The sequence below is a fragment of the Cololabis saira genome, chromosome 1, assembly GCF_033807715.1.
Source record: "Cololabis saira isolate AMF1-May2022 chromosome 1, fColSai1.1, whole genome shotgun sequence".
In the NCBI taxonomy this organism is placed as follows: domain Eukaryota; kingdom Metazoa; phylum Chordata; class Actinopteri; order Beloniformes; family Belonidae; genus Cololabis; species Cololabis saira.
The window spans coordinates 20,526,508-20,544,571 of NC_084587.1; the positions used below are offsets into that span (position 1 = coordinate 20,526,508).

Genomic DNA, 18,064 nt, shown 5'->3' on the forward strand with positions numbered 1-18,064 from the left:
AGTTTGTGCTGTGTCACCCTGCTGTTTAGAACCGTCACTGGGTGAGTGTTCAACTGATCTGATGTCAGTTTGTGCTGTGTCGCTGTTTAGAACCGTCACTGGATGAGTGTTCAACTGATCTGATGTCAGTTTGTGCTGTGTCGCCCTGCTGTTTAGAACCGTTACTGGATGAGTGTTCAACTGATCTGATGTCAGTTTGTGCTGTGTCGCCCTGCTGTTCAGAACCGTCACTGGATGAGTGTTCAACTGATCTGAAACCGACGGAGAAAAAATCCAAGTTGAATCAAATAACGTATATTTTACTGTTTATTTTTTTAGCAGTAAAAGAGATTAAAAAACAATTAATTAATTAATGGCATGAATGCATCTCAAAATGAACCTACATCACACAAATGACTGATTCACGTCTACATTAAAAAAAATCACACAATTTTTTTTAAATATGTAATATCCATGAAATAGAATATATTTTATTTACGTTGTTGATAATGTTCACATAATTTAGAAAACCAGACGATAATGGAATTAATTGGAGGGACCCCGTGGATGGGGGGGAGCTCGGCACGACAAGTGGGACGACTTCAGCATGAATTATGGTTCCGCGTTAAATCGACGCAGAACATACGCCATACCCCACGGCGTAGGCTACGGCGTAGGTTACGCGGCGACTCTGCGTTGGTGTAACGCGGAACCATAAATCATCCTTTCCCCGGTGTTGTGTCATCGGTGACGTCATGACGTGCTGTCGGTGCGGAAAACAAACTGATCTGAAGTCAGTTGCGCTGCGTCGCCCTGCTGTTATGAACCGACACTGGATGAGTGTTCAACTGATCTGATGTCAGTTTGCGCTGCGTCGCCCTGCTGTTAAGAAGCGACACTGGATGAGTGTCTCAACTGATCTGAAACCGACAGAGGTCCATAGTTGAAAGGAAAATTCCAGTTGAATCAAATAACGTAGGCTATATTTTAATGTTTATTTTTTTTAAGAGTAAAAGAGAGAAAAATGTTGTTAATGGCATTGAATGCATCTCAAAATGAGCATACATCACACAAATGACTGATTCCCGGCTAGTCTACATACAAAAAAAAATCACAATAATGTTTTCAATAACATTTTTTTAATATGTAATATCCATAAAATAAAATATTTTTTTTATTTACGTTATTGATCATCTTCACATAATTTAGAAAACCACACGATTGCACAATCCGCAGGAGTACACTATTTCCAATGGGCGCAGTTACAGGGCACATGCATGCGTTGATTATAGGACAGATGTGAATTATAGGGGATGCGAGGCGGCAGGCGCACGGAGGCTGGCTGGCTCTGAATATGTGGCGCTTCAGGGAGGAGCGCTTCATCAAAACCGAGCAGCAGTGTCATGAGATGTAACAGTCCAGCCTCCGAGGAGCAGAACAGCGGAGAGGCAGCAGCAGCAGCAACAGCAGCATCGGGGATTCAAGGAACTGCAACTCCAGGAAGAGCAGCAAGGAGGCCCGAGGAAGGCAGGTAAGGATGCTATAACCTGAGCAACAGGATACTAAAACGAGAGATGGAGTCATTTGATCATCGTTAGGCCTGCACGGTTGGCGTCTAAAAGCATAATAGTGGCAATATTATCTGACGCGTATAGAGAAACTGATGATATTTAACTTTTTCCCATCAGTCCTGGTTACAGATTAATAGATATGCTGGGTATACGAACTGTAGTATTTGTGATGTGTGGTGCTGTGTTCATGTATTTGCATGAATAATTTGAAAAAGTTTTATCCCCTGCTCATGCCTGGATTTATTGTTAATGGTAAGATGATAAAACCTATTTCTGAATTAAACATACCAAGCGCAAAGAATGAATGGGAACCAGGCTTCCTGCAGCTGCACCATGATTTCAATACAATTTTAAAGCTCCATTTAACAGTTAATAGCTCTAAAGAAAATTAGAGGGTTTAAGTAAAGGCAATGCAAAAACCTGTTGCCCCACCCTGTAGCCTTATGTGGAACCTAGTGTTTAACGCTGTGTGGGGCCACTGTGTTACACCCCAAAAGTAAACTTCAAAACTGGCTGACTGCCGCCCTGTAATATACTGGGGCCAAGTGGGAGCCACCCAGCCCTGTGCCTGACATCAGTGGTCAGTATCCACCACACATGTGGTTACGGAGCCCAGAAAAGCATAGGTGGCTCTATGCAGAGTTAGACTAGTACTTTGGAGCCGTGCGGAATGGATGGCTTTTCATCAATTCCAGAAACATGTTGTCAGCCCAGATGCACCATAACTGCCCCAACCAATGTGGTCCTTATGGTCCTCAGCAGACTGACTTTCTTCTTGTAGTATTGTTGTTTAGTGTTCTCCTGATGGTGGACTCATGCAAAACATTAGCCAATAAGGTCTTTTGCAGTAATTCCTGTTGTTCAGCCACTACTGTGGCTGATTATGATGTTCTTGGTTTACTACCATTTGAATGAATCCTTTTCCGACCACGAATCTGTGAATTCCACACACCATTCATTTTCCACACGTGAATCAAAGCTCAGAATGTAATAGACACCTATTCTTTAAATAAAGCAGAGTGTCCATTCACCCGGATCGTCATCTTCTTTATTGACAAAAACACTCTGCTAATCCAAGGGATTTCCATGCTTTTTACCACTCACTTATTGGACCATTTTCCATGGTGAACTAAAGACCAACTGTCATAGTTATAATTTTATTTACTTTCTTTCAAAGATGGCATGAAAATCTGATCATGTTTTTTGTTACATTTATTATTAGCCTTTATTCATCCCACGAGGGGAAAATATTCTTTGCTTTTAACCCATCTCTAGTTGGACTAGGAGCAGTGGGCTGCTACTTTTACATCGCTCGGGGGAGCCTTGCTCAGGGGACTTGGACCTGGGTCCTCCAGACCCAGCCCACCCCAAATCCTAAGGGTTTATTCACTTGTCATGGATAGACCAAATGTTTATAGTTTGATTACGACCACAACAAAAATACTATATTATACTATAATATACTGTACTGTACTGTACTATACTATAATATACTGCACTGTACTATACTATACTATACTATACTACTAAACTGGGCAACATGTAAATAAAAAATGTCCACAAAGAGTGATCAGTGTCAGTTGTTAAAAGCCTTGAAGTGAATTTCCCCATTGAGGGAGAAATAAAGGACAATCTTATCTTAACTTATCTTATCTTGACATGTTGTGTAGACGTACACAAACTCAAAAAGTTTTGAGTCCCAAAAAAGAGGTGGCATTGTGAAACGTGCTTTACCACGTGCGATACCTCTGAAGATGGAACATCCTTGCTTGTTTTATTGCAAATTAATTGCCAGCTCATCTGTGGGTGTCACTTGTTCGTAAAGGGCAGGGCTTCCTATGTTACTTGTGGCAGAGTGGAGGAGCTGCAGCCACTCAGGCTGACGGGACACAGGTGTGGCCCGTCAACCTCTCCACTCTGCCAGCCTTGATAAGGCGGGGCTGGACAGCAGCAAGGGTTCAGACTGGAGCTGCTGGTCGGAGGAGCTGCTGGTGGCTGATGCTGTGGGAGAAGGTGGTTCTGCACGTGTGTGGCTGTGATCTGGGTGATTATTAAATAAAAGGGTCTGCACAAAGCTCCGTGTCCTCTCCATCCTGTCGGTCGGGCCCCGTGGCACTCACACTGCTACACTCGTGCAGAACCACCTTCTCCCACAGCATCAGCCACCAGCAGCTCCTCCGACCAGCAGCTCCAGTCTGAACCCTTGCTGCTGTCCAGCCCCGCCTTATCAAGGCTGGCAGAGTGGAGAGGTTGACGGGCCACACCTGTGTCCCGTCAGCCTGAGTGGCTGCAGCTCCTCCACTCTGCCACATTACTATTTACTGTATTTTTAGCCCCTTTGATGGAGACAGTCCACATGTTGCGAAGATGAAAATGAGTAGCCAGAAAGCAGAGCATGTTATTATGAAGGCCCAAAAATGGATGTGAGAACCCTGGGTCTCCCAGAGTAAAATACAGTCCTCAAAGCAACTGGTAGACTTTGCTAGAAATAGCCTGGGTAAGTAGAGGCAGCTAAGTTATCCATTACAGCAGGCTGTGACCATGTAGGAGAGCTTTTTCTGCCAGTTTTCCACCACCACCCATCCTTTCAGAACGCTGGGCTGGTGGGAAAATACAGCGCACTGTACACAAGGGAGACGAGGGACTGGAAAATAAGTCAAATACCACCATACATAATGGTGCTATCTTATAATAAACAAACACTCACATCACCCCTTTCCCTTCCCACTGAATCCCCCAACAATCTATCACAGTTTGGGGGCTGCTATAACTAATATAAAGTATATATCAAAGGAGAAAAATGAGGAAATTGTTTCTAGTCTGGTCTGCCATATTCATTCTTTTAGCAAAAGTTGCCCCCTGTGAAAAGTACCTGTTGAAGCTCCCATACACATTTCGACCAGTAAAGAACGTGCTAAACCAATCATATGAAAGTATGGTTTATGTGATGATTCACATAGAAGCATCTTTTGACCACTATTCAAAAATACCTGCAGAATTGCTAATAAACCCTGGGATCAACTGTTCACAGATTTCAGTGGCTCCAAATCAAGTGACAAGGTTGTCCTATCTCAATGTTTTTTTTTATTCACCAGAATAACGAAAAACAGGTCTAATAAAACCAGCCAGACTGTTGACTTTCTGAGAACTCTGTACCTCATAATAAAAACACACAAAAAAGCAACTAAATAAAGAATACATGAACTTACCTAATGTATTTTTTTTTTTTTTTTTTTATATTTTTATCCCGGTTTTTTCCCCCATTTTATCACCCAGTGCTCCTACCTAAGGTACAGTCCTGGGCATTGCTCCCCTCTACCAACCCCGGGAGGGCCCTGCACTGAGCTCAGGTCTCCTTCTTAACCTGAGGAGTGAGCAGGCCGCTTCTTTTCACCTGGTGGGCCAGGGTAGCGCGTGGAAGGATCACGTTATTCCGGCCAGATCCTCCCCACCCCATCTGGCGCCCCGGTTGGCCAGAGGGGGCATGTGTAGCCCAGGACTGTTGCATGTTTTTGTGAGAGTAGCTCATATTGCTACCCAAGGGAACACGGGGAGAACATGCAAACAGAGGCCCTTTCGCCAACCCCACCCAGGGTGTGGGTGCTGAAGTCATGGGGGAACTAACACGCACTTCAGCGCCCACAGCGTCCCCGGCGGGAATCGAACCCAGGACCTTCTTGCTGTGAGACGGCTGCACTACCAGCTGCGCCACCGTGCCCCTCCTAATGTATTTATAATGACTGGAATAATAATTATTTAGAAATTGTTAAATACGAAACTCCAAATTAAAGGAAAAAACTTTTTTTTTTTTAGGGGGGGGGGGGTGTTATTTCATATGTCAGGCATTAAAGAGTAAAGTTTACACACAAAAAAAAGCGACCTCAACTTGCACTACTACCACTACTGTCATTTAGCAGACGCTTTTATAGCGACTTACATTTGAGAGAACAACACAAGCAAGAAGTCAGATGGATAAGTACTGGTCAGACTGCTGGGAGTCCAGTTGGATTATTTTTTTTTGCCCTTTTTTCTCTGTGCATTTTTTTTTTTACTGAGTGCTTGACTTTGACAGCAGAAACTTATGTATTTCAGAAACAATTTCATGATGCAAACTCTATGTTAGACCATCAACAGTGACTCCCCCTTAAATGTCATTGTCATTAAGATCACAAATTGCAGTGTAGCTCACTGCAGGGATACATTACAACCCCACCAGGGCATGGAACTGTAATTGGCTTATTTTGTTTGCTTGCTCTTGCAGATGTAATTGGCCATCTTGACCAGTTTTAACATACCTTATGAGCCCTTGAAGCCTGTCAGAGTTTGTGTTCTGTATCCATCTCATTGCATAACAGAGACTGAGCTTGCAGCGGGCTAGTCAGAGGGCGTTCAACTCAAATGTTTTCTGTGCGTTATATTTTCCCCTGAAATTGATTTTGAAGAAACTGATACATTGGATATCTCCCTTGTACCCAGTCATTCTCTGTTTTTTGTTGTTGTCCTGCTGTTAGGTTCCTCTCCAAGTAAACACCATTCTACATGTGCCCCTGAGGACTTTTATTGTGATGCATTTCAGAGCTGATACCAGTATCCCTCAATCCATTAACGGGTGCTGTTGAAGGTACTAAAGCCAGTTGAGATGTGAAAGAAGGAAAACCTTCTTTTCTACTGTGCATTCTCATGTCATTAACTGACAAACTGTCAACAACAAACATCTCTTTTGGTCATGTATAACATTGTTTGTGTTCTGAGAACAGTAAGGACTTCCAGCTTTCAACAATAGTTTCATAGATGTGGCCATTGAAACAGGTTAAGTGAGCAAATCAGTTGTCTGTTAAGGATGATGATAAAAAAGAAATAAATAAAAAAGAAAAACATAAAATAAGAGTCTTAATGAATCGAAAGTGACTGAATTGCTTTGGTCGATGTCCAGTAAAAAGGAATTTATCTCTCACAACATTAACAGACACTGGAATAGCTAAGTATTACATGATCAGAAATAGCTTTATAGTCTAAAGTGGCCTTTTCAGCTAACGTTCCATCAATAAACCCTCCAACCGTTATACTGCCCAACCTTGAAACAGAGAAGAGTGGAAACAAACGTAAAGCACAATTGATCTTCACACGGGTTTTCAATACAATACAATCAAGTTCTGAGCACATCCTTTTCAGAACCTAAGAGTTCGTCTGTTTCAACCTTTCTTTTCTCTTCTATTTTTGGCAGGTAAAAAGCTTCACTCCTGTGGGTCCACCGATCAGGTTCCCATGGCGTCGCAGGAGCTTGTGAATGACAGAGACTCTGCAACTGATAATCTGAACCCGGGAACGGATGATGGCGCTGTGCCAAGCACGGGCAAAACCTGTCCTGTCCACGTTGCAGGTGGTGAGGATGCAAAGCGGGGTTTCCGGAAAGGCATAAGCAGACATAATGACTATGTGAAGATCCCCGTGCCGGAGTCCAAAGTCAACCGATTGCCCACAGAGTGGTGGAAGACAGTGATGGCTTTCTTTTATGCCACTTTCAACCTGATCTTGACAACAGTTGTCATTACAATCGTACACGAGAGGGTCCCCCCTAAAGAGAGCAGCCCGCCTCTTCCTGATAAGTTTTTTGACTATATTGACAGGGTCCAGTGGGCATTTACAGTGACAGAGATCAATGGCATGTTGCTACTGGCCATTTGGATTATCCAGTTGTTCTTCTTCAGATACAAGTAAGAACCTTCTGCACTATCTACTGTATGCTGGCTTCCAGGGTGTAGGTTTAAGTATGGACAGTAGAGACATGTCCCTGCCAATGTTTTAGCTTTGTTTGTCATGTGCTGTCAAAATACCCAGTTCATATTCAACTGGCTGAGTGAAATCTTACTTTTCAGGTAGGACGTGGTGTGCATCCTGTTATGAAGGGCCAAACTGATTGCAGAACAAAGATTTGCGACTGTCCCTGCGCCGTGCTTCAAATCAAAGAAATGCTTAAGGCCGGGACACACCAACCCAACGGCCGACCATCGGCAGAAAAGCAGTCGGGCTGAAAGTCGGCTTACCCCGAGTTGGTCGAAAAAATACTCCCAAACACACCAACTAATCTGTGATGTCGCACAAAAACTAAAGGAAAAAAGAACAACCGGAAATGACGCATCGCTTTAGTCTCAAGTTCTGAACCGAGCCCACTGTTTTCACGTCTGAAAGTAGTCAAGAAGGATCGGAAAATAAGATGGCTAATAAGGAAAATATAATACAATCCAACACAAGCCAAATCCAAACCGACGCGATTGTAGAGTGTAGTTCACCGTCTGTGTTATCGCTGTTTAGCTATTAACTTTATCATCGTCATTTTTGGTTAACTCTGATTCGCTAGTCAAGGGCCAGCACTCCACCAATCAGATTGGTCATAAAGGCCAACTGCTAGTGGCCGATTCTACATGTCGATTCAGCCAAAATTAGCGCCAATGCCAAAAGTACGACAGCACGGGACACACCGACCTGACTCGAGTCACCGACCTGGCCCTTCGGATCCCGTTGGGCCAGGTTGGGTCGGTGTGTCCCGGCCTTTAGCCTGGACACAGCTGTCTGCGACACCACAGGTTGCAGAAAACCAGACACTAGGAATGGGCAATATTTTACCGTTCACGATATACCGTCAAAAAAATTCCCCACGGTAAGAATTTGTCATCTCGCGGTAAAAACGATAAATTCCCGTTGATGACGTTTTTGTGTAACAAATATGGCGGAAGGCGGATCTGAGAGCGAGGAGCTCGTTGATAAACGAGGCTCCAGCTCCATTAACTGGAACTGGTTTGGATTTAAAAAGAGTGACGAGGAGCAAACATCATCTATTATATGCAGAGTCTGGAGATGGTTGTTACATGTTTATATAACGTTTGACTATTAGGAAAAAAAATTGCAATAGTATCTAATTTGTGGCATGTTCCAACCACAGGTTAATTTGCACATTTTATTTATATTAGAAGAGGTCATCACTGATAGGGTTTTATTTTCAGTGAACTTTTATTTATTTGTCCTGTTTATTTATCAAGTTGTATTTTTTTCTACTTTGTGATTTTACAAGCTAAGAAAACTTGTTTTGGGGGCTCCAAAGACTGAATGTGGTGATAGATTTATAGTTAAAAAGGTGGAGTTGAATTAGTTTGTTTTTTTTAATCGTCATTTTTATCGTTATCAGGATAAATGCCAGAAATTATCGTGATACATTTTTTAGTCCATACCGCCCATCCCTACCAGACACACCACAAAGGCAGTGGAGGAGGAGCTGATTTTAGTTACCTTCTTCTTAAATTGGTCGTACACGTTGAAGAGATTACATTACTCCAGTTTAAAGAGAAAAGCTATGGTGTGCAAAGAAAATCTTCAAAAATTCTATTTTTTTTTTTTCTACTTTCACAAGAGAGTTTTCCTGCCACAGTAGCTCAAAATGGTTCCCAGGTTTTTAGCCTGGGTGCATCGCTCCCCAGCAGGCTGTCAAACTGCTCCTGACTCCGGCTGAAGCAGTGTAGGACAAGCCTAAAGTCTACCAAGCCCGGTCTATGTTTGGGGAGCGCATGAACCCAAACCCATAACTGCAGCCTTTTTTCAGTCAGAGCTTTTCACTGACACGTAGAATAAAAGGTACACTCTGCATCCATCTCTGCAAATTGAAAAACTACCGTAGTTAATACCTGACAGCCGCTTCCTGCAATGTTCTTTTTTTTTAACAATATTTTTTATTGAAGTTTAACAAGCATATCAGAACTTATGTCAAATTTACAAACTTTTTTTCCACATATATATACACATATACCCACTAAAACAATCACACAAACAGTAAAAAAAAAAAAAAAAAAAAAAAAAAAAAGACATCAAACTAATAAAGTGCTGTAAAATTAAAATTAAAAAGGCAGGATCGTACATTCACATCGCCAGTGTAAGTTTTGTTTTGTTATTCAGTGTTATCCATCTCGTTGGTCAAGAAAGACATAAATGAGTCCCAAACATCCATATATTCTTTCTGTTTACCCTTGACTATATACAGGTAAGTCAACCTCTCCAGACCAAGACCCGTCATCAGCTCCTTCTTCCACAGTCCAAGTGATGGTGGTTCAACGTTTTTCCAGTGTAGTGCAATCACTCTGCTTGCATGGAGAAGTCCAAAATCAGTCATTTTTGATTGCTTTGTTGTGTTGATCATGTCTTTGGGGTATATCCCAAGTATGCAGACTTTTGGTATCAAAGGGATGTTACATTTGGTCATCAATGACAAGCATTTGATGACCTTTTTCCAGAATAGCAGAATCTTAGCCTTTTTTCAGTCAGAGCTTTTCACTGACACGTAGAATAAAAGGTACACTCTGCATCCATCTCTGCAAATTGAAAAACTACCGTAGTTAATACCTGACAGCCGCTTCCTGCAATGTTCTTTAGCTTGTGAAGCAGCTGGTGCCCTACATGTATACTGTACCTCTTACCGTGCTCTTACTGCGCTGCACCCCCACCACGAGCACAGGCCACATGGTATCTAAAAGCACCGTCGTGGACAGCTGCTCTGGAGCAAAGCTGGCCACTGTTCTCACAAAGTTTCTGCCAATGTTTGCTCTCAGTGTTGGCAGGGACACCCATTATCCATCCATTATTCTGTCTTTTTTGTAGAAGCATCTTCAGACCTCACCTGAGGCCCTGAACAAATGCATTAATAGACAATATGGCTGAACTTTTTATCCCATTTATTTTTGACAGTTAATATATATTGTTAGGTTATTTTATTTTAGGTTAGTTTGCTTTTAAATGCACTTGTTCCCCAAGATGTTGAAGATTTATCTCCACACTAAAGCATTTTCTTTTGTGTCACAGCAGCCTGTGTTTTTAAACTTTTACTGCCAAAGAAAGTGGAACATTGCTGAAATCAGGTCTCATGTTTTCGTGATGTGTCAGTTTATCTGGACGTGTCGAGGTGTTGGAGATTTTTAACTGTATCCAGGGATGGCATCGGTATCCATGCACTGTTCTCAGCTCGGTGCTGCTTAGAAACAAACCAGGAGTGTCTCGACCGTCAATGTCCATTCACTGCGAGTGGAGTGACGTCAAGTGTTGACAGTGTGTTCCCGAGCCTCGCTCAGCTCTGCCCCTGTCCCATTTCGCTCATCCACTCAAATTCAAACCGGTCATTTGAGGATATGACCAGTACTCGAGTTGTAAAAACAAATCAGGGGGGATGGTGGATTTTATCATATGGGGACAGATAATTTGTGCTGATTACAAATAATATAATATATTACAAATAATAGCACTGACCAAAACACCTGCAGAAATACTGCAGGAATGACATAGCAGCAGTTAAATGCAGCCTTCTGTAAGCTTTAAATATCCACTGGGCTTACATCAAATACATCAAAACACAACAATAAAAAACAGTTTTCTGAACTTATCAATATGACTCTGTCATTCACAGGATAAGTAAAATGGATCACTGCAAAAACTCAAATGAGAATATTTGTCCTATTTCTAGTAAAAATGTCTCATTTTAGTAAAAAAAATCTTATTACACTGAAAACAAGACTCAACAACAATTTTCACCTGTTTCAAGTAGATTTTCACTTGAAATAAGTAGAAAAATCTCCCAGTGGAACAACATTTTTTTGCTTGTAATGAGAAGATATAGGCAGGGACCATTCTGATAGGGACATGTTCTTTCCATACCTAAACCTAAGCCCTTTTATATGTTTGTGGCATCAATTACATTGTGAGGATTTTTCTTTTTCTTTTCCTTTTAATTGGAAAAATGCTGAAATGAATAAAGAAAATGTAACTCAAGTGCCATGAAAGGTTCATGAGGTTATTAATACCTGTACTTACATGTCAGAGACATGTCCATGTTCTGCTTGTGCTTTCAAACTGAGGGCCATCATCACCAAGAACTATAATGCTACATATCAATAATATCAAGATTCAAGATTCAAGATACTTTTATTTATCCCGAGGGAAATTGCTTTTCAACAGTTGCAGTACAAGGTGGGGAAGTAATAAAGGAAAATAGTAAATAATTAAAAATAAGTACACACTAAATAAGTAATGGGACAACGTGGAACAGTGGTAAAGTGAAAGGGTGATAAGTAGCATGAATTAAACTATGTCGATACACTCTTGATCTTTCTATAGACATGAATGAGATCATTTAGGAGAATCCAGTCTTCCAGTTTGATGTAAAGAACTGTCATCTTTTTAAGGACAATGTCAATTTGTACCTTTAAAGAATGTAAAAAAAAAAACTCCTTATCAAACATTGGTTGATTCTTTAACTAACTAGCTCTAGTTAAGTCGCTAGCTGGATTGTGCAGATATACATGATATATATAAAGATTATATTAGTTATCAGTCAGTAATGTGTTTGTTGCCAGTGAATCAATCAATGAAACTGTTTTTAAACTATACTGAAGACGACGACACAGTGGAACTATGTCTTTAGTCGGATATTTTCAAAAATCTCTTGTTACAAACTGCACACAAAGAGTGCAGCTGCCTAGGAGGGTTAAAAGTAAATTTAAAAAAAAAAGAAAAAGTTTTGTTTCAAGAAAATCTGAAAGCTATTTTAGACTAGAATTCTGGTCAATACATTTTTTCTTACTCCACCAACAAATATGAATTTATTTATTTTCTTAAAATAAAATGAATTTGACTACATTTAGGAATAAAATGCTTTTTTCTAGAGGGGCCGTTTTTTTTTTTAGTGTTGCGGCTCACTTAGTCTGTGGAGGTCACATCTGATGTTTGCTACATATTTTGTCTTCCTCGGTAGTTGAGGAAGTAATTGATAGTTGATGCACTGTTAACATTCCTCCTACTTTTGTATGAGTCCATATCAGTGTGAGGAGGATATCAGTAGGAAAACAAATGTCAAAGATCTCATCAGATCTCGCTCACACCTGGCACACCTGATCTCCTAGAATCCTAGATCCACCCCTGGTAGTGCATCTTTTTGAATGGATGCCTAAGACTGGGTGTTTTTAGGGAAAAGGTCTACACGATCAGTTAACTCATATAACATTAGGAAACTCAATAATCAACATGAATAAAGTATGTGATTAAGTTTTCATCTACACTTACAGAGAGGTTTTTATGTTAAAATGTCAGTTTCTTTTTCATTTTTAAGAGTGTTTCATTATGTTTAGGAAGCATCATCTAGCTCTCGTGGTCTGCCCGCCTACTACGAACAGAACAAACTGTGGAATCTAGTACTGATCCTGCATTGTGATTTTGAAACTTATAAGGACTTAAATGCAGGGCACAATGATGGCAGGAGTAATCCACAAAAGTGGTTTAGTAATGATACAAGCAGGTCAGGATAACCAAAAATCAAACCTGAAGTTGAGGTGATGAGACACGGATGTGGACTAGATGGAGCAGATAAAAGAAGTCACACACCAGGGAATGCACTTAAAAAAAAAAGGAAGAAAAAACAGGACATATTCAAACTTAAACTAAACAGAGGCTATAAAGATAATGCAGGGAACTCATAACTAAACAGAACCCCCCCCCCCCAAGCCAGTTTCATGATGTCACGTATGATTGATACCTGAACCTCCATCCCTACTGGGGGACCCACTGAGCTAAAAACTGCACATGTGCCTTAGTTTGTACCGCCTTGAGATTAGATTTTTTTTAATGTGAAGCAGTCTTGGAACTGCACATCTTTCAGCACAACAGAATTGAGGACATCACCCTCTAGTTCAATATGGCTGCGTTTTTATTCATTCAAATTTTTGTGAAACTGATTCCAGCAATATCATTTGCAATTAGAATATTATGGCCATTTAGATATATACTGTATGACATTAATGACCAAAGTTAAAGTGGTCATAAAGAATGCATAAATATCATTATATATTACTTTTAGTCGGCTCTTTAATCTGGAAGTTTGTCGTGTGTTTATACTCAAACTTCTGAAATTTGGTTTTTGTCTTTTTTTGTGGAGTGTATGAGACTGTTGGGAAACTTATGACGGTCGCTGGGTAGTTTGGTGCTTACAATGTGATCCATTTGCAGATCCATAGCATGCAGACGGTTCTTCTTCCTCATTGGCACCCTGTACCTGTACCGCTGCGTGACGATGTACATCACCACCTTGCCTGTGCCCGGCATGCACATGACCTGCGCTCCTAAGGTGAGTGGTAAGCAAACATCAAGAAGGGGAATCCCAAGAGCTTGCTTCTCCATACTCATGCAAGCAAAACAGCTTTTAAACCCATTTGAGCTTTCGTGGTGGAAAGTGCACCGGCGATATTGAGGCGCTTCACTGTCTGACTGAAGCATGTACATCTGGGAGTTGTTTGCAGGGCTGTGTGTGATTAAAAAGAAGATTGGAGGGGAAAGATATTATCTGTCCTTCTGCTGTTTTCAGCTCCATGGAGACTCCCAGGCAAAGATTCAACGGATTCTGCGGCTGATTTCAGGCGGAGGCCTTTCCATGACGAACTCTCACCTCTTGTGTGGGGACTTCCTGTACAGCGGACACACGGTGATGCTCACCCTCACCTACCTCTTCATCAAGGAGTGTGAGTACTGAAAGAAATGTTTATTTGTGTGGAATAATTCATGAGCTTTTCCCGTGAATAATTTATGAACTACATTACGGGCTTCCATTCAATATTGTTCTATAAAACAGGATAAACGGACCTCCTACTGTATATGGACCTGCCTTTCTTTCAGCAATCAGATTCTAACAGCAAAGGCCTTGTGATATTTAATCTTCTCAGTGTATGATTTAGAAATAAAGAATAGAGAATTTAGAGCCACTCTGTGTAGAAAATACCACTTCTGACCACGTGAGGACATATAGATCTAGCCTGGCGGCCAGCTCTTATTCAATTCATGACAATTCTCTCCAGTGAAACGGGTCTGGTAGCCCTCCCATAAGCAGCAGTTTCCACTGGTACGGAATGTACCGAACTGATTATGGTGGGGTGGCGGTGGGCTTTGTGCGATGACTGAAACAGGAGCATCCAAGAGCCAATATGTAAAACAACGTAGATGGCTGCAGAATTGCTAACGACACCTTGGTTACACGTATTTCTGCAAAACCAACAACAGTCATTTTCTAGCATATCTTTTTTTTCCACACTATTTTAGCCGTCACTCTGCTTTCACCACATGCTTCATTTCTCTGTATGTTTTGTATGCCTATACAATGGCGTCCAGAGGCAGTTTCCTCTGCATCTGTTGGTACTCCCCCGTATAAATCAAAGTGGAATCCTAAAGAGCCAGATTAATTCTTGGTTTTGAAGAAGAAAAGAATAAGAATAGCTGGCCAGGCTAATATAGATTGACAAAAGAGCTACTGACAACACTAATGAGAGGGAAAAGTTGTGTGCATCTCATAATACAACTTTGTCCCACTGGAGTTGCACCTTTTTGCGTCCTCTGCCATGGGGGGGGGGGCAGCCTTTTTTGTGATATGCTGCCCTCGTGTTGTCAGAATTGGAATTGCTACATGGAGTGATATAAAAGCTGCTGTTTTGGCTTCCACTAGTCCTATTTACTTGATACTTGATTAAACTTGATTACAATGTTTCATTATGTGACATGAAGACGGACTGCAAATGGTCCGTTAAAATACTGACGGCACTCTTGTCATTCAACTCTTCTTCCAGACTCACCGCGCTCGTTTTGGTGGTACCATCTCATGTGCTGGCTCCTTAGTGCTGTGGGTGTGGTCTGCATCTTGGTGGCACACGAGCACTACAGCGTGGATGTGGTCGTGGCCTACTTCATCACCTCCCGTCTGTTCTGGTGGTACCACACTATGGCCAACTTACAGGTCAGGATGCAGGGCTGGGGTGGGGTAGTGTTGTCTGTCGTGTATGTGGGTTAATGAAATTGTGCAACGATGAAAGTTTCCCTCTCTTTGAAGTTTGTTATGTTCTGTTTATGAATTATTGTAATGCATGGATGGCTTCAGCCGAGTGACACATGTTTCATGTATTTCTGTGAGTTTAGATCAGGTGCACCAGCTCAAAGTTATATATGAAGGGTCTCAGGTTTAAAGGAGAGGGTCTATACATTACAAATGTCAGTATGCATGCAAACCACGATATATTTTCAGACTAATGTGTGGAAGTACGTCCTCTAGTGGTCAAACTGTAGACAGTTTAAAAGCGAAACAGATTCCAATAAATATGAGAAATTATGATTAGAAAAGAGAAAAGCTTTAAGCTGTTTCAGCGTTATGTTTCTGACTTAAGATGGAATGTAAATAATAAGGGGTGATTTGGAAAACATCTAAGGCTTGTGTTTAACTGAAAATAGCACAGACAACGAAGCCAGTAACTTGTGTTGAGGGTGTAGTTTTGATGTAGAATTTCAGCAGCTCTTGCAGACATTCTTTGTCTTATTTTTTGTTCCTTTTTGCTTTTCATAGCCAACAAGATCAGAACGCAAATAATTCTCCCCTTTTTTTTAAATACAACTGTTGGCATGCATATAGTGGGTTAGTGTCAAGATTGGGGAACAAAAACAAACACCTTTTTTCCATATGTAATTTGATCCTGCAGCAGATACAGGTTTTCTTGTGCATGTGTGAGGGTGAACGTGTCCTTCACCTGCCCTCTTGACAGTCTGATCTAGAGTTTAGAGTTTAGAGTTTATTAATTTAGCACAAAAAGATGCATGAAGCACTGCGCAAGGAGGGAACGAAGTTCTATAGCGAACTTATACAAGGTTCCACCCCTGTCAAAAAACAAAACAAAGGACAAGCAGACAGCATCTAACATACTTTAACACGTTTTTTCGATGCTTTTCGCAAATTCTATTACAGCTGCTGTTTTCATCAAGTTCAAAATCAAACTGGGTTGACAAACATGTAATTCTTTTTACATTTTAGAGTATGCTGCTGTGGATCACATATTTCAAATGATCCGTCTTCCAACGATAGTATTTCAAATGTAGATTTTTTTTTCTTTAAACCTCTTCCCAACACAGGAATTAAAAAAAAAGTGATTATGTAATTTCAGTGTATAAATAACTTTAAACATAAATTCTCTTGACAAAGGTAGCACACCTTTCCATTTTAAGCTTTTATCTAAGAGGACACAAAGAATCCTCTGGTCAGGATACGTAAAGTCTTTAAACTGAAAAGTGAGGACTTAATTGTTCATGTTTTTACGTTTGAGGGGGTTGACTCTAAAGGAGGACTTTTATTGTCTTGACAGATTCTGAAATGTTCACCCAATAACTACCTCACCAACACCTGGTGGAACCCGCTGTTCAACTTCATGGAGAGGAATGTCCAGACGTCGGTGCCGTGCTCGTACAGTTGGCCCATCACCTGGCCTCCCGCCTGCCTGAAAAACCCCTGCAAGAAGTACTCCATGGTACAGAGCACAAGAGAGGAGTGACTTCAGGCCAGCACAGCAGTTTAAAGTGGAACTTATTCATTCAGTATTGTCTCCTGAGCAGGGACCCGAAGCATACCAAATCCTTAGATGTTAGAGAGAAGTTTCATCAGAAATAGGAAAATCATAATATCTCTGTATTTATGCCACTGTGATTTATTTATGATCCAAAATGTTCCAAGTTGTCATTGTTTGTGTACTGTAAATGATGCTTGTGTCAGTGAGTTCCAAACACATGGACGTACAGTTTTTATCATACATCAGCATACTTGCATATTTGTTGCTGTACTTGACATTTATTTTGCATCTGCTGACACAACTCCTCTATGTTCTATCTTTTGATTAGGTTTTTCCTCAATATGATGTCAGTGTACTTAAGTCACAAGGTGCCTTAGAGTGTAAAACATCTATCAGCCCTAGTGTAATTTTTGTCATTTTTTAAAAATCTTTAATTTTGTGTTGGTTTTCTTTTAGTAGCCATGAGTCTGTGAGGCTGTAGTATTGACATTGTATAAGTGTATTAAAGTTTAATCATGCTAAAGCTTAGGTGTAATGCTTTTATGAAATTAAACCAAAGTGTTATGCGATGAACAACAATTACCTATAAAATTGTTCCACTTCTGCATGAAAGTAAAGTCCATTCAGCATACACTAGAGGAACATTACCACAGGAAAAGCAATGCTTCGGGCTGTGGTACTTAAATCATTGCTTGTTTCTGTTCATAGTTCTCACATTTCTATATTAAAAACAATATTCAGATTTTCATGTTTATAGTAATATTTTAGCATTAATACATGGAAGTAGGTTAAAGAAAGAGCTAGAGTATAAATAGCCATAAAAAGAAATAAATAATGAGTCTGAATCTTATGTAGACATGTCAACAAAAGGTAATAAAGTAAAAAATAGCATCTTATATCTAAGTGTAAAGAAGTTTATATTGTTTTGTTTGATCGCTTTTTTTAATTACGTTTTTTTATTGGATGCTGAAATACGCCGTCTAGTGGACAGTTCATACTAGATCCCACCAAAGCTACATGAATAATAAACCTACTGCACATGCACAGCAATGACTGAGTTTCCAATAATAGGGAAGTATGATAAAAAAACAATAAATACATACATTTAAGATTTTTTCT

At 40.6% G+C, this 18,064-nt stretch overlaps 1 protein-coding gene across 2 annotated transcripts; it reads left to right on the top strand.

Moving 5' to 3' along the window:
- Positions 1 to 1,376: 1,376 nt before the first annotated feature.
- On the top strand, positions 1,377 to 17,828 carry sgms2a (sphingomyelin synthase 2a). 2 transcript variants are annotated; one of them, XM_061730559.1, is made up of 7 exons: positions 1,377 to 1,510; positions 6,062 to 6,171; positions 6,775 to 7,264; positions 13,584 to 13,701; positions 13,939 to 14,092; positions 15,188 to 15,354; positions 16,745 to 17,828. In XM_061730559.1, the coding sequence occupies exons 3-7, from the start codon at positions 6,816 to 6,818 to the stop codon at positions 16,928 to 16,930; spliced, it is 1,074 nt and encodes a 357-aa protein (XP_061586543.1). In that variant the 5' UTR covers positions 1,377 to 1,510; positions 6,062 to 6,171; positions 6,775 to 6,815; the 3' UTR covers positions 16,931 to 17,828. The 2 variants fall into 2 exon arrangements, with proteins under 2 accessions (XP_061586543.1, XP_061586553.1); XM_061730569.1 differs by lacking the exon at positions 6,062 to 6,171 and having other exon boundaries at positions 1,403 to 1,510.
- The last annotated feature ends 236 nt before the right edge of the window (positions 17,829 to 18,064 follow it).

Coding starts and splice junctions, on each gene's coding strand:
- sgms2a (XM_061730559.1), top strand. CDS start 6,816: ATGGCGTCGCAGGAGCTTGTGAATGACAGAGACTCTGCAACTGATAAT. Junction 14,093..15,187: donor CTACCTCTTCATCAAGGAGT/GTGAGTACTGAA, acceptor CTCTTCTTCCAG/ACTCACCGCGCTCGTTTTGG. Junction 15,355..16,744: donor ACACTATGGCCAACTTACAG/GTCAGGATGCAG, acceptor TTGTCTTGACAG/ATTCTGAAATGTTCACCCAA.